Here is a 14886-nt window from a genome sequence, read left to right on the forward strand (position 1 = left end):
CTGTTACTGTAATGTCTATTTCTCAAATGCTTTCAGACACATCTTGTAGTGTAGTGTTTAGCTGTAAAATGAGAACGTTTGCTCCGGCTGGTGGGCGGTGCTTGGTGTTTCCTGAACTGATCTTTAAATATCTGCCGGGTCACAAACTTTCTCATTTTACAGCTAAACAGTACACAAAGAGATGTTTCTGAATACATTTGAGGCGAGAAATAGACATTACAGTAACAGAATATTGATTCATATTTCATCAGCGCTGCCTAGTTTGACTGCTTGATCGGAGTTCGCGAGTGACTGACAGCTGCTCAGAGACGGCAGGCTCCAGCTCGGCTCTGATTGGTTGTTTTCCTCCGGTCTGTGAAATCTTGCAGATGCCATTAGGAGGACCAGAGGACACCGGAGGACACAGAGGCATATTATTATTTTTTTCCGATTACCTGTCTCATGCACTACTGTCAGGACATAGTGACCATTTTATAAAAATAACTTTTTTTAATCTTAAAAGAAATGAGTTTTGCCCCTCAGATTTTCTTTGACATTTTCAGACTATATTTGGGCTCATTTCATCTTTGAACGTTACATTCTGTGAATCTTGGCTATTTGTCCAAAGACGTCCGGAGACGCTTTCAACTTATTAGCAAAATATTTCCACTGTGGCAACAAATAAGACTTGCTAAGAGAAAGATATTGTAAATTAAACTGGGCTTACTGGGCATATTTAGGAATGACTAAGTCTAGCAGAAAGACAGATAGGCACTTGCTAACATAGAAACACTAGGCTAAAACGACCCATATAACAGATTCACTCAGAAGGATGACTCAGTTGTTTGGCTTTGACGGAGAGAGGTTTTTAATGCACTGCAGGGTGCAGACGTAACATAAACTGATGGAGTGGCGCCCACCAATGGTCAAAAAGAAACTATGCAACTCTTTGGTCTTACTCAGGCCGTCTCTGCTGAGTAAAACCAGACAGCAACAGCTTGTATTTATGTATATTTGAGCTGTATCTGAATATAGATTTGTGAAGAGAAAACGCTGAATAATGTAGTCAGATTTGTTCAATGAATAAGCGTGAATGCATGACTTGTTACATGACAAATCCTCTCACCAAATCATTACAAAACATGACAGGAAGTGAGCATTTTACATACTATATACTATATAATGTCATATGTAAAGCAAGGTAATGATTTCTCTGGCTCGATCTGTGTATGTTTGTGTACTAACTTGATCATTAGTTTCACAACTGTGAGAACAACACTCAAACCTGAAGCTGGAAACTGTGGTTTATGTGGTTCGTCTAGTTTGCTACAGATTTCAGAGAAATGTTTCATGTGCTGTGCTGAGTATTTCCACACCAAACAATAATGTTGTTGCATCTGTGTGCCTCACTTGTAAGATTAATGCAATAAAAAGCTCACCTGCTGTGACCGAGTTGTATCCACAAACAGGGAGAAAAGGTCATTTGAAGGCATCATTAGCTCCACCATCTCGTGTCACTTCTTGTTGCAAAACAACAAAATGCCGAACTCGAGGCTTCAAAACGACAGACAAACCAATGGATGGCGTCACGGTGACTACGTCCACTTCTTATATATAGTCTATGCTTTTTTCCCACGTTTGAACAAATATTAAAATCTTATTAAAAAGTGACAGTCCTACTGTGTATGTCATTTGCTTGATCTATGTACACTGTAAAAACTCTAACTTGTATTTGTTGGCATGACAAAGCGTTAACCTCCGGTTAACACTGTTAGCTCTGTCAGCACTTAGAGGCACTGACACACCAGGCCGATGGTCGACCGACGGACAGTTTGGGGCCATCGGTGAGCGTCCGTCGGCCTTGTTTTTACTGTGTCCCGCTATTAGCTCTGTTAGCTCTGTTAGCTCTGTTAGCACTATTAGCTCTGTTAGCATTGTTAGCGCGGCTAGCCCCCGCCATTTCGGCTCTGCCACCTCCGTGTTTGCTTGTGAGGTCGGAGTGGAGGAGTGGAGAGCCCTGTGCAGACTATTTGCATAAGCTATTCTTTAAAAAATTTAACTATCCAAATGAATGGGACAGAATATTGTATTAAATTTGTCAAAATACTGTCAATTCCAGAGAGCAGTCTGTTTACAATTACATTAAATTGATATGTTTAAAACTTATTAAGAACCTGTGTGAGCGAAATTAACCACATCATTAATTATTCTTCCACTGTCTGCTTTGCTAATTTCCAGCAAATTGTCACCTTTGTCTTTCAGATTGAGATGAATGCAGTCACAGACACTTTTCCTGATTTTAGCTTGCGCCCAAAGTACCACTTTGCGGAACATTATCCTTACCTTATACGCTGCTTTGGTCCATTGGTGGAATTATGGACAATGAGGTTTGAGTCAAAACACACTTTTTTCAATAAGACTGTGCATGATGTTCAGAACTTTAAAAATGTGCTTCTCATGCTGTCCAGAAAACACCAGCAGATGATTGCATGCCAATTTGATAACCAAAGTCTTTTAAGCCAGTGTTACATGTGGAGAAAGTAACTGACATCAAAACACCTTCTTTGGATGCTGTCCTGCGCACAGTGATAGAGAGAAAGTATCCACGTGTTGAAGCTGTGTCCCTTTCTAAAGACATTTGGAAACCGCTATGCAGCGGGTATGATTATATCAGCTGGACACTGCAGTGGACTGCCAGAATTCTATAAATTGTGACCATAGTAGTTAGCCCTGAAAAAGTGGCCTTTGTTGGCAAAAAGCTCACATCTTGGTACCTGGAACATTTTAGGTCTTTCGAGCTTGTGGAGAACATCTATGCAGACACCTGAGATTTTCGATCCTGAGGCTCTCAACAACTGTCATCCATTGACTGCATACACAGTGGGAGGGAAGATACTGGTGACCCCAAAAGTGTGCCTGCTGCATTGAAGGGACGCAGAATGGTGAGTATACTGATTACTCTTCATAGAAAAAACTCGCTTTTACTCTCATTTTCACTCTCTCTTCCATTCAGACAAGATCATAACATATAATGCTCTTCCAAAGTTTCCAACCATGATCTGAGTTTTGATGTGATGTCTCACTACTAGCCTTTACATTTTATAACTTTAACATTATGTGATGACTGTCCCATCACAGGGAGGAGCAAGTTTACTAGAAAGTTCATTTGTTTTTGGGGTGATGAGACGGGACATGAGCTCTTGTGTTGTCACCCCAAAAAACATTCATATTGCCAATTTTTTGCTGGTCACATTTACACACGTGCCGTCGTCCCATGATAGTTTTACATCTGCACACAGCGGCACAGACCATAATGTCACAACAACACACACATCGTCGTCATTGTTGAAGTTCTTCAGCGTGAGTGAAGAACATAAAGCTCAACTGTCACAACTGCAAAATAACCCCTAGAGGAAAAACCATAAAACATTTGGAACAACTAATTTAATCAGACACTTATTACATAATAGATAATTAAAACTACTAACGCCACAATTTTTAAAAATCAAAGCAAATATTTAAAGAAATTATTAAATATTATATTTAAATTTCGAATTATGTTTTTTTATGCAAATAACCACGATAGATTACAATAACCAAGTAAAAAGATAACATTTAGAATTTTTTACGGTTTACACTGACTTTTGGGACAGTTGAAATAATGTTTTGGGACGGTGGTAAAAAAAAGTTAGCCTGGAGTCTTGCTGTCAATTATAGTTCTTAGAAAGAAAATTGGAATCGGCAAAAATCAAAATCGACAGGTCAGACTCTTAAAAAATCGTAATCAGCCAAGAATTGCAATCGGTGCATCTGTAGTAGGTAGTACTGACACAATATAACTATAACAGCGCTGTTTATTAATCTAATTTGTGGGAAATTGTCTTGTTTTTCTGCCTTCTGCAATCTGAACCTTCTGTCTTTTATTCTTTTCTCATCTAACACAGGGTTTATTACTGCTGGTGAAAATCTCCCCATCAATGTCTCGTAAATTGGTGCTTCCTCAAGTACCTGAATCAGTTGAAAATTTGCAAAACATTCTTCTGGAAAATCTGCAACTTCAAGGCAGCTTCACATTACAGTTTGAGGACCCAGATTTTAATAACGCTCTCTGTAATTTGATGGATATTCATGAGTTGCCACCTGAACGTGTTATCTTAGACTCAGACTCTGTTGATTCAGGGTCTTCCCTGGACACAGCCAGTTTATCCACCATAGAGTCACCACAGAGTCCCTCCGCTTTTATCAAGAACTATCTGCGAAGTATATCAGAGTGGCCTTCACCTTTTCCCATTCCAGCCTTTTCCTATGATGTGGAATTGAAGTTACGCAAAGGCAATGAGGCATATGAAAAGACCAAGAAAGGTATCAGCATAACCAGAGACATGAAGATAGACATTTTGGATAAGATTGCTCAGGCAGTTTTTGAAGTGAAAGCCTATCCAGATCAAGACCAGATTGGGTCTGCTGCTTCTGCTCTCGTCAGTAGGCACCCCTGCCTTCGAGAACCGGGCAGTGGAACGGGGTATGATGGATGGAAAATGAGCATAAAATACAAACTTGGTAGTTACAGGTCCAAGCTAAGTAACGCAGGCTGCATTGAGGTCAGCATTAACCGGAGAAGAAGCGGTGAAGATGATGGTGCAGGTCCTTCTTTGAAGAGAGCAAAGCGAGGGGAGATTAACTATGTTCCTGACCACCCAGATACCCATACTGATGACTCGCTGGAGGAGGAAAGACTAGCTCTGGTTGAGGAGTTAAAGAAGAGGAATAAGAATGTTGCACTCATAAAGCAACAGATGGAGGTGACATTCTCCCTGAGGCGCAAGGAGATTGTGGAGCTAGTGCCTATGGTGTCAGAGGTTCAGGAGCGGTGGCCTGCTCTGTTTTACGAGGCAGAGGTAAGCAGCTGAGCAAAGAATATATTATGTTGTGTTTCAGATTTAGTCTTTGCAAAATAAGAATCTGAAGTTGTTTACTTCTATTAACCCTCATCCTACCAACTGGGGTACCGCCAGACCCCAGAGGTATACTTTTTGTCATATCTCACAGGTGCTTTGTTCTATCATTCCAATTTTTCATGACTTTGTCAATCAATTTGTTCCTTATAACTTCATAACATTGTTTTCTGTTTTAATTAGGGCTTTTTAAAAATACCAATGTATTGGGGTCCTTGGGGTCCCTCCAAAAGCACCTAATTGCAGCCTATGCAGTTAAAATAGGTAAAATATAATAAATGGATCAAATGTTTGTCATGGGTCCTAATTTAACTAATTTATTATTAGTGTAATTAATGCCATCCTTCAGATGACATTAATTACACTAATAATGTTTTGAGATGGCATAAGTTAACATGGTGCTATGATGGTTGTTTCTTACAGTTGAACATTCTTGGGGTCCCAAGGATGAGGGTTAATAAAATACATATTTTAACATGAGGATGGTGTTGAAATTGTATTGATTTAGTATTGGACATTTAAGTTTGCTGTTCTGTTGTTCTTCAACAGATCAGGGAAGAGTTTCTTCGGATCACCAACAAGGACCTAATAGACAACTTCAGAGCAGCCATTAATCAGCACACTCCAAGGCTCCTTAAACTCTATCGGGCTAGGCGGACAGCTTTCCCGCCTGAGATGAATCAACTCCTTAACAGACTGGATGAAGAGGTGAATTTCTAGACTTAATAATCTCATTATTCTCGACATTATGGAAATAAATGTATAACAAGGAATTGTTTTTTTTTCCTTTTTATAAAGCTGCACTAATCAATATTTTTAAATAAACTGGGTCAAATTTAAGGTGTTGCTCATAGTGACAAACCATCAGAATAACCCCACCGTACACTACCTAAGGGACAGGCAAAGATAGCGACAAGTAGGTGAAGAAAGTGGAACATCTAACAGCTAAAAAGCCAGCTATTTATATCAGGAGTTAAAAGGAGTAAATCTTAGACTTTTATTCAACAGGTATTTGCTTGATGTGGAAGAGGACAGCTGTTTGCCACATAATCAACCTCATAAGGCCATAATATATCAAGTGTGTGATTGTTTCAGTCTGTTGAGTCCTGCACCTAAGTGGGCAAAATAAATAAATAAATTCCCTATAGGAAAATGTACGATTTAAGAACAATGTATCCCAAAGTCATTAAGGCCTTAAAACTAGATTTTAACTAAAGGCCCCTCAACAAGATGGGCTCTCAAGAGCAGATAGCAATGCAAGCGTTGCCTTCAGGCTTTAATACTGCATATTAACAAACAAACTTGCAATGAAATTAATTATCACAACCTGCTACAAGGTGAGCCTGGAGCCTTTGGGCCCCCTCTGGGTTTGGGGCCCCAGGGCAGTCTATACCCAGCTGATAATCCAGATTTTCTTTAATCTTTTAATCATTTGATTTCACTTTCTAATAAGACAATAACGTATGCAGTTATAAATCTTAGTAAGTATTTCCAACTGCTGTAGGCTACAATATATTTTTTTTAATATACTTTTTACATTTATGAAATTTGTGATGATGCTCCTGTAGACCACTTACTGTCAAATAAGAGTGAAAATCATTTCAATTAATTAATTAATTAATTAATTAATTTCATTAATTAATGTTCACTTCTGACTTCTGACTAGAACAACTTGACACACAGTGCTGAGCTGCATCTCAAATTAACCTTCAGGTTCCCAGCTTTCAGATGATGTACACCACTTCTATGTGACATCTGCTGTTGACCTGCTGTCTCCCCCTAAAGACCCCCTGTACCCCCCTAAAAAAAGACTAAAACTGGTCTATTGTGGGTCTCAGAGGGTTAATAGAATGACCCAAAGCAGCCACATGGCCACAGTGACACTAAATAATGTTGTTGTTACTTCTGTGTTCTTCACTTATTGAATTAATCTAACAAAGGTAACTTAATATATAGTAATATTCATAAACAATGAGGAAAGGAGGTTTAAAGTGGTCCAGAATTAACTAAATCAAGAGGCCGAAAGTGTCCTAAATATAAAAGTGAATGATGAATAACATAAAAAGTAAGAAGAAGATAGGGTTGTCTGAGGAGGTTTGGGGGAAATTTGCAGTTTTCAATGGTCCTCTACTTACTCCACAGACTGGAGAGAACACTGCTGGAAAAATATTATAAGATATTTTAAGACCCCACACCAGGAAAAATACAAGAACACAAGCTTGACGTGTTGAAGACAATGTGGCTCAATAGAGGCAAATCATTTTCATATTTTCTGGGACTACCCCAAAGTGAGTTTATACTGGAAAGGTATTCATAACTCATTAAGCACTGTATTTAAGACTCAAATACCTCTGAACTTGGAGACTCTTTATCTGGGCCACATTTTGTTTTTGAGACAGAGGAGTGATATAAAGCTGCTGCAGGCCCTTTTGGCGGCAAGTAAAAAATCTATCACAAGAAGGTGGCTAAATCCAGTACCACCTACATTGGATGATTGGTATGGAATAACCCTTGAACTATTTCAAATGGAAAAGTTGACTTACTCTTTGAGGATCCAAAAGGGCAAATTTGACCAGATTTGGAATAAATGGATCGAATTTATAACCCCCATAAGAGTAGACTTTGTATGACTCCACTGACTTTTTTTCTCTTTTCTTCCTTTCCTCTTCTTGCTGAGAATAATAAGAATGTAATGTAAGCTCCCTTGGTTCTAATGTATATAGTTATGTCTTTAATAGAGTGTGAGATAGGCATAGGTAAGAAAGCTAAATGTAACTGCTGATAGTTTGATGGAGAAGTATGCATGGGCATGTAGGCTGTATACGCGTGAGTATGCAAGTGAATATCGATGTGTGTAGATGTGTATAATCTGGACTTGTGGAACGGTTTACACGGCCACGTACTTCAGAAAGTAAGGTTGGAGGACCCACAGTTCTCCAAAAGGCTGAGTTGACTCACAAGTACTGTGGCATCCGCATGCTTCTTTTCGGGCATATGCATATAGACTGTACATGTATATTAAAATGGGAAAAGAGTTAGGTATAACTATCTGTAAAGTTTGATATACACTGTGATAACGCCTTTTCCAAACAAAAAGAAAATTTTAAAAAAAGTAAGAAGAGGAAGAATTAATTAATGTGAAAAGACTGTGTTAAACACACTGATCACATAATGTTTGTTTCAGGCTGTTGAGGCATCAGATCACTGAACAAGATAATGCAAAGATAACATAAGATGGAAACTCGCAAACATGCCTTGCACGAAGGATGTGGTCATATATCAAGATACAGACGTGGACAAAGTTGTTGGTAACGTTCCGTTAAAGAAAGAAAAACCCACAATGGTCAATGAAATAACTTGAAACTGACAAAAGTAATAATAAATAAAAATGTACTGAAAATGAACTAATGAAAATCAGACATTGTTTTTGAATTGCTGTTCAACAGAATCATTTTAAAAAACAAACTAATGAAACTGGCCTGGATAAAAATGATGGTACCCTTAACTTAATATTTTGTTGCACAACCTTTTGAGGCAATCACTTCAATCGAGTGATTTCTGTAACTCTCAATGAGACTTCTGCACCTGTCGACAGGTATTTTGGCCCACTCCTCGTGAGCAAACTGCTCCAGCTGTCTCAGGTTTGAAGGGTGCCTTCTCCAGACTGCATGTTTCAGCTCCTTCCACAGATGTTCAATAGGATTTAGATAAGGGCTCATAGAAGGCCACTTCAGAATAGTCCAATATTTTGTTCTTTGCCATTCTTGGGTGTTTTTAGCTGTGTTTTGGGTCATTATCCTGTTTGAGGACCCATGACCTGCAACTGAGACCGAGCTTTCTGACACTGGGCAGCACATTTCGCTCCAGAATGCCTTGATAGTCTTGAGATTTCATTGCACCCTGCACAGATTCAAGACACCCTGTGCCAGATGCAGCAAAGCAGCCCCAGAACATAACCTAGCCTCCTCCATGTTTCACATTAGGTACAGTGTTCTTTTCTTTGGATGCTTCATCTCTTCGTCTGTGAACATAGAGCTGATGTGACTTGCCAAAAAGCTCCAGTTTTGTCTCATCTGTCCAAAGGACATTCTCCCAGAAGCTTTGTGGCTTGTGAATATGCATTTTGGCAAATTCCAGTCTCGCTTTTTCATGATTTGGTGTCCTCCTGGGTCGTCTTCCATTAAGTCTACTTTGGCTCAAACAGCGACGGATGGTGCGATCTGACACTGATGTACCTTGACCTTGGAGTTCACCTCTAATCTCTTTGGAAGTTGTTCTGGGCTCTTTGGTTACCATTCCCATTATCCGTCTCTTCAATTTGTCATCAATTTTCCTCTTGCGGCCACGTCCAGGGAGGTTGGCTACAGTCCCATGGACCTTAAACTTCTGAATAATATGTGCAGCTGTAGTCACAGTAACATCAAGCTGCTTGGAGATGGTCTTATAGCCTTTACCTTTAACATGCTTGGCTATAATTTTCTTTCTAATCTCCTGAGACAACTCTCTCCTTAGCTTTCTGTGGTCCATGTTCAGTGTGGTACACACCATGACACCAAACAGCACAGTGACTACTTTTGACCCTTTAAATAGGCAGACTGACTGATTAAAAGTTTGAAGACACCTGTGATGCTAATTACAGGACACACCTTAGTTTAATATGTCCCTATGGTCAAACTATTTTACATCTTTTCTAGGGGTACCATCATTTTTGTCCAGGCCAGTTTCATTAGTTTGTTTTTTAAAATGATTCTGTTGAACCACAATTCAAAAGCAATGTCTGATTTTCATTAGTTAATTTTCAGTAAATTTTTATTTATTATTACTTTTGTCAGTTTCAAGTTATTTCAGTGACCATTGTGGGTTTTTCTTTCTTTAACGGAAGGGTACCAACAATTTTGTCCATGTGTGTATGTGATAATCACACTTGCCAACAAAGCAAACTGCTGTATAAAATGATGATGCCCCTTTAGACCACTTGCTGTCAAATAATGATCTAAGCGATTAAAGTAGCGCATTAGTTTCAAAACTGAAGCAGGAAACTGGTTTCTGTGGTTCGTCTGGTCTGTCGCTGAATTCAGAAAAACTGTTTGAGTGGGCTGTTTTACCAAAACCCCCAAACAGCCAAATGCTGACAGCTGAAAGTCATTAGTATCTGGTATCTTAGCATTAGTAGCTCATCTTTTCATTAAGTAGATATAAAACAAAGTGTTATTGATTCATTAAATTCACCCAATTTAAGTTTACTTATTGTGAACTTATCAAACAGTGAGGAGAAGTAGGTCCACAATGATCCAGAATGAACTAAATTGAAAGACGCAGAAAATAAATCATGAATGAAGTAAAAAGAAGAAAATCAAGTCTGGATTAACACCCTGAGTCCCGCGATCCCGACTGACTTTACTGTCTTTCAGAGGCTCTAGTAGGTTCAGTTTTAGGGCTAGAGTGAAGACACAGATATCATATGAAGGATATCATGATGTCAGACATCATGTCGGGAAGGAGGCTAAATAACGCTCCAAAGTTGGGCAAAATTTTAGCGAGGAAAAACTGGCATGGCCATTTTCAAAGGCGTCCCTTGACCTTTGACCTCAAGATATGTGAATGAAAATGGGTGCAATGGGTACCCACGAGTCTCCCCTTTACAGACATGCCCACTTTATGATCATCACATGCAGTTTGGACAAAAACATGCTGTTTTTTTCATACAGTATAAATGTGTTATTTTTGCCTATTCTAACATGATGTGTTTGAATATTTCTGCATACTGGGGTCCCTAAACAGTCTTGAATTACATAACATTGTGTATCACTGTAAAGCTGAGACTCTTGTGGATCCAATGAGCCCAACTGTATTCATGTGTGATGATGTTAGTCCCCATAGTAGCCATTTCATTGTAGTGAGACCATTTGACCTCACTGTATAAAACGACCTGTGGTGACCTCTAGGATAATCACAGCCTCATGAAACTTTACAGCCACAACCTAGAGACCTAGAGCATTCAGAGGATGGATGGCTTTCCTAGGTAGACTGACAATAAGGAGGTTTCTGAGCAGTTACCATAACAGAAGTGATCGCCATCTAATTGCTGAAAAATACAATTATCTCAAAATGACAAAAGCTTTTGATACCAAATCAGAGCATGACTTTTTCTACGGTGTTCCTCAAGGACTTGGCGTCTTAATGTGGAACTTTGGAGGGATTATTGATCATTTTTATCAATTTTCGAGTGGTAAAAAATGGTTAAATTTAGCCCCAAATCTGTGTAACAAATGATATCAACCCAAAATTTGCTGAAACAACTTATGAGACATAATAAAGCAAGGGGATGGACATCATATACTTATATCTTAATGTTCTAAACCATTATACACTTTTACAAATCATTTAAAGTAATTGATTTATTACATTAATTAATGTTCACTTCTGATTTATGACTAGAACAACTTGACACACAGTGCTGAGCTGCATCTCAAATTAACCTTCAGGTTCCCAGCTTTCAGATGATGTACACCACTTCTATGTGACATCTGCTGTTGACCTGCTGTCTCCCCCTAAAGACCCCCTGTACCCCCCTAAAAAAAGACTAAAACTGGTCTATTGTGGGTCTCAGAGGGTTAATAGAATGACCCAAAGCAGCCACATGGCCACAGTGACACTAAATAATGTTGTTGTTACATCTGTGTTCTTCACTTATTGAATTAATCTAACAAAGGTAACTTAATATATAGTAATATTCATAAACAATGAGGAAAGGAGGTTTAAAGTGGTCCAGAATTAACTAAATCAAGAGGCCGAAAGTGTCCTAAATATAAAAGTGAATGATGAATAACATAAAAAGTAAGAAGAAGATAGGGTTGTCTGAGGAGGTTTGGGGGAAATTTGCAGTTTTCAATGGTCCTCTACTTACTCCACAGACTGGAGAGAACACTGCTGGAAAAATATTATAAGATATTTTAAGACCCCACACCAGGAAAAATACAAGAACACAAGCTTGACGTGTTGAAGATAATGTGGCTCAATAGAGGCAAATCATTTTCATATTTTCTGGGACTACCCCAAAGTGAGTTTATACTGGAAAGGTATTCATAACTCATTAAGCACTGTATTTAAGACTCAAATACCTCTGAACTTGGAGACTCTTTATCTGGGCCACATTTTGTTTTTGAGACAGAGGAGTGATATAAAGCTGCTGCAGGCCCTTTTGGCGGCAAGTAAAAAATCTATCACAAGAAGGTGGCTAAATCCAGTACCACCTACATTGGATGATTGGTATGGAATAACCCTTGAACTATTTCAAATGGAAAAGTTGACTTACTCTTTGAGGATCCAAAAGGGCAAATTTGACCAGATTTGGAATAAATGGATCGAATTTATAACCCCCATAAGAGTAGACTTTGTATGACTCCACTGACTTTTTTTCTCTTTTCTTCCTTTCCTCTTCTTGCTGAGAATAATAAGAATGTAATGTAAGCTCCCTTGGTTCTAATGTATATAGTTATGTCTTTAATAGAGTGTGAGATAGGCATAGGTAAGAAAGCTAAATGTAACTGCTGATAGTTTGATGGAGAAGTATGCATGGGCATGTAGGCTGTATACGCGTGAGTATGCAAGTGAATATCGATGTGTGTAGATGTGTATAATCTGGACTTGTGGAACGGTTTACACGGCCACGTACTTCAGAAAGTAAGGTTGGAGGACCCACAGTTCTCCAAAAGGCTGAGTTGACTCACAAGTACTGTGGCATCCGCATGCTTCTTTTCGGGCATATGCATATAGACTGTACATGTATATTAAAATGGGAAAAGAGTTAGGTATAACTATCTGTAAAGTTTGATATACACTGTGATAACGCCTTTTCCAAACAAAAAGAAAATTTTAAAAAAAGTAAGAAGAGGAAGAATTAATTAATGTGAAAAGACTGTGTTAAACACACTGATCACATAATGTTTGTTTCAGGCTGTTGAGGCATCAGATCACTGAACAAGATAATGCAAAGATAACATAAGATGGAAACTCGCAAACATGCCTTGCACGAAGGATGTGGTCATATATCAAGATACAGACGTGGACAAAGTTGTTGGTAACGTTCCGTTAAAGAAAGAAAAACCCACAATGGTCAATGAAATAACTTGAAACTGACAAAAGTAATAATAAATAAAAATGTACTGAAAATGAACTAATGAAAATCAGACATTGTTTTTGAATTGCTGTTCAACAGAATCATTTTAAAAAACAAACTAATGAAACTGGCCTGGATAAAAATGATGGTACCCTTAACTTAATATTTTGTTGCACAACCTTTTGAGGCAATCACTTCAATCGAGTGATTTCTGTAACTCTCAATGAGACTTCTGCACCTGTCGACAGGTATTTTGGCCCACTCCTCGTGAGCAAACTGCTCCAGCTGTCTCAGGTTTGAAGGGTGCCTTCTCCAGACTGCATGTTTCAGCTCCTTCCACAGATGTTCAATAGGATTTAGATAAGGGCTCATAGAAGGCCACTTCAGAATAGTCCAATATTTTGTTCTTTGCCATTCTTGGGTGTTTTTAGCTGTGTTTTGGGTCATTATCCTGTTTGAGGACCCATGACCTGCAACTGAGACCGAGCTTTCTGACACTGGGCAGCACATTTCGCTCCAGAATGCCTTGATAGTCTTGAGATTTCATTGCACCCTGCACAGATTCAAGACACCCTGTGCCAGATGCAGCAAAGCAGCCCCAGAACATAACCTAGCCTCCTCCATGTTTCACATTAGGTACAGTGTTCTTTTCTTTGGATGCTTCATCTCTTCGTCTGTGAACATAGAGCTGATGTGACTTGCCAAAAAGCTCCAGTTTTGTCTCATCTGTCCAAAGGACATTCTCCCAGAAGCTTTGTGGCTTGTGAATATGCATTTTGGCAAATTCCAGTCTCGCTTTTTCATGATTTGGTGTCCTCCTGGGTCGTCTTCCATTAAGTCTACTTTGGCTCAAACAGCGACGGATGGTGCGATCTGACACTGATGTACCTTGACCTTGGAGTTCACCTCTAATCTCTTTGGAAGTTGTTCTGGGCTCTTTGGTTACCATTCCCATTATCCGTCTCTTCAATTTGTCATCAATTTTCCTCTTGCGGCCACGTCCAGGGAGGTTGGCTACAGTCCCATGGACCTTAAACTTCTGAATAATATGTGCAGCTGTAGTCACAGTAACATCAAGCTGCTTGGAGATGGTCTTATAGCCTTTACCTTTAACATGCTTGGCTATAATTTTCTTTCTAATCTCCTGAGACAACTCTCTCCTTAGCTTTCTGTGGTCCATGTTCAGTGTGGTACACACCATGACACCAAACAGCACAGTGACTACTTTTGACCCTTTAAATAGGCAGACTGACTGATTAAAAGTTTGAAGACACCTGTGATGCTAATTACAGGACACACCTTAGTTTAATATGTCCCTATGGTCAAACTATTTTACATCTTTTCTAGGGGTACCATCATTTTTGTCCAGGCCAGTTTCATTAGTTTGTTTTTTAAAATGATTCTGTTGAACCACAATTCAAAAGCAATGTCTGATTTTCATTAGTTAATTTTCAGTAAATTTTTATTTATTATTACTTTTGTCAGTTTCAAGTTATTTCAGTGACCATTGTGGGTTTTTCTTTCTTTAACGGAAGGGTACCAACAATTTTGTCCATGTGTGTATGTGATAATCACACTTGCCAACAAAGCAAACTGCTGTATAAAATGATGATGCCCCTTTAGACCACTTGCTGTCAAATAATGATCTAAGCGATTAAAGTAGCGCATTAGTTTCAAAACTGAAGCAGGAAACTGGTTTCTGTGGTTCGTCTGGTCTGTCGCTGAATTCAGAAAAACTGTTTGAGTGGGCTGTTTTACCAAAACCCCCAAACAGCCAAATGCTGACAGCTGAAAGTCATTAGTATCTGGTATCTTAGCATTAGTAGCTCATCT

At 38.9% G+C, this 14886-nt stretch overlaps 1 protein-coding gene across 2 annotated transcripts; it reads left to right on the forward strand.

Annotated features, from left to right (window-relative positions):
* Positions 1-2132: 2132 nt before the first annotated feature.
* Positions 2133-5707, forward strand: LOC141767933 (uncharacterized). 2 transcript variants are annotated; one of them, XM_074635686.1, is made up of 4 exons: positions 2133-2366; positions 2768-2921; positions 3924-4877; positions 5484-5707. In XM_074635686.1, the coding sequence occupies exons 2-4, from the start codon at positions 2919-2921 to the stop codon at positions 5652-5654; spliced, it is 1128 nt and encodes a 375-aa protein (XP_074491787.1). In that variant the 5' UTR covers positions 2133-2366; positions 2768-2918; the 3' UTR covers positions 5655-5707. The 2 variants fall into 2 exon arrangements, with proteins under 2 accessions (XP_074491787.1, XP_074491786.1); XM_074635685.1 differs by having other exon boundaries at positions 2133-2921.
* Positions 5708-14886: the final 9179 nt, after the last annotated feature.

This window comes from Sebastes fasciatus, chromosome 5 (assembly GCF_043250625.1).
Source record: "Sebastes fasciatus isolate fSebFas1 chromosome 5, fSebFas1.pri, whole genome shotgun sequence".
NCBI classification, from domain to species: Eukaryota; Metazoa; Chordata; class Actinopteri; order Perciformes; family Sebastidae; genus Sebastes; species Sebastes fasciatus.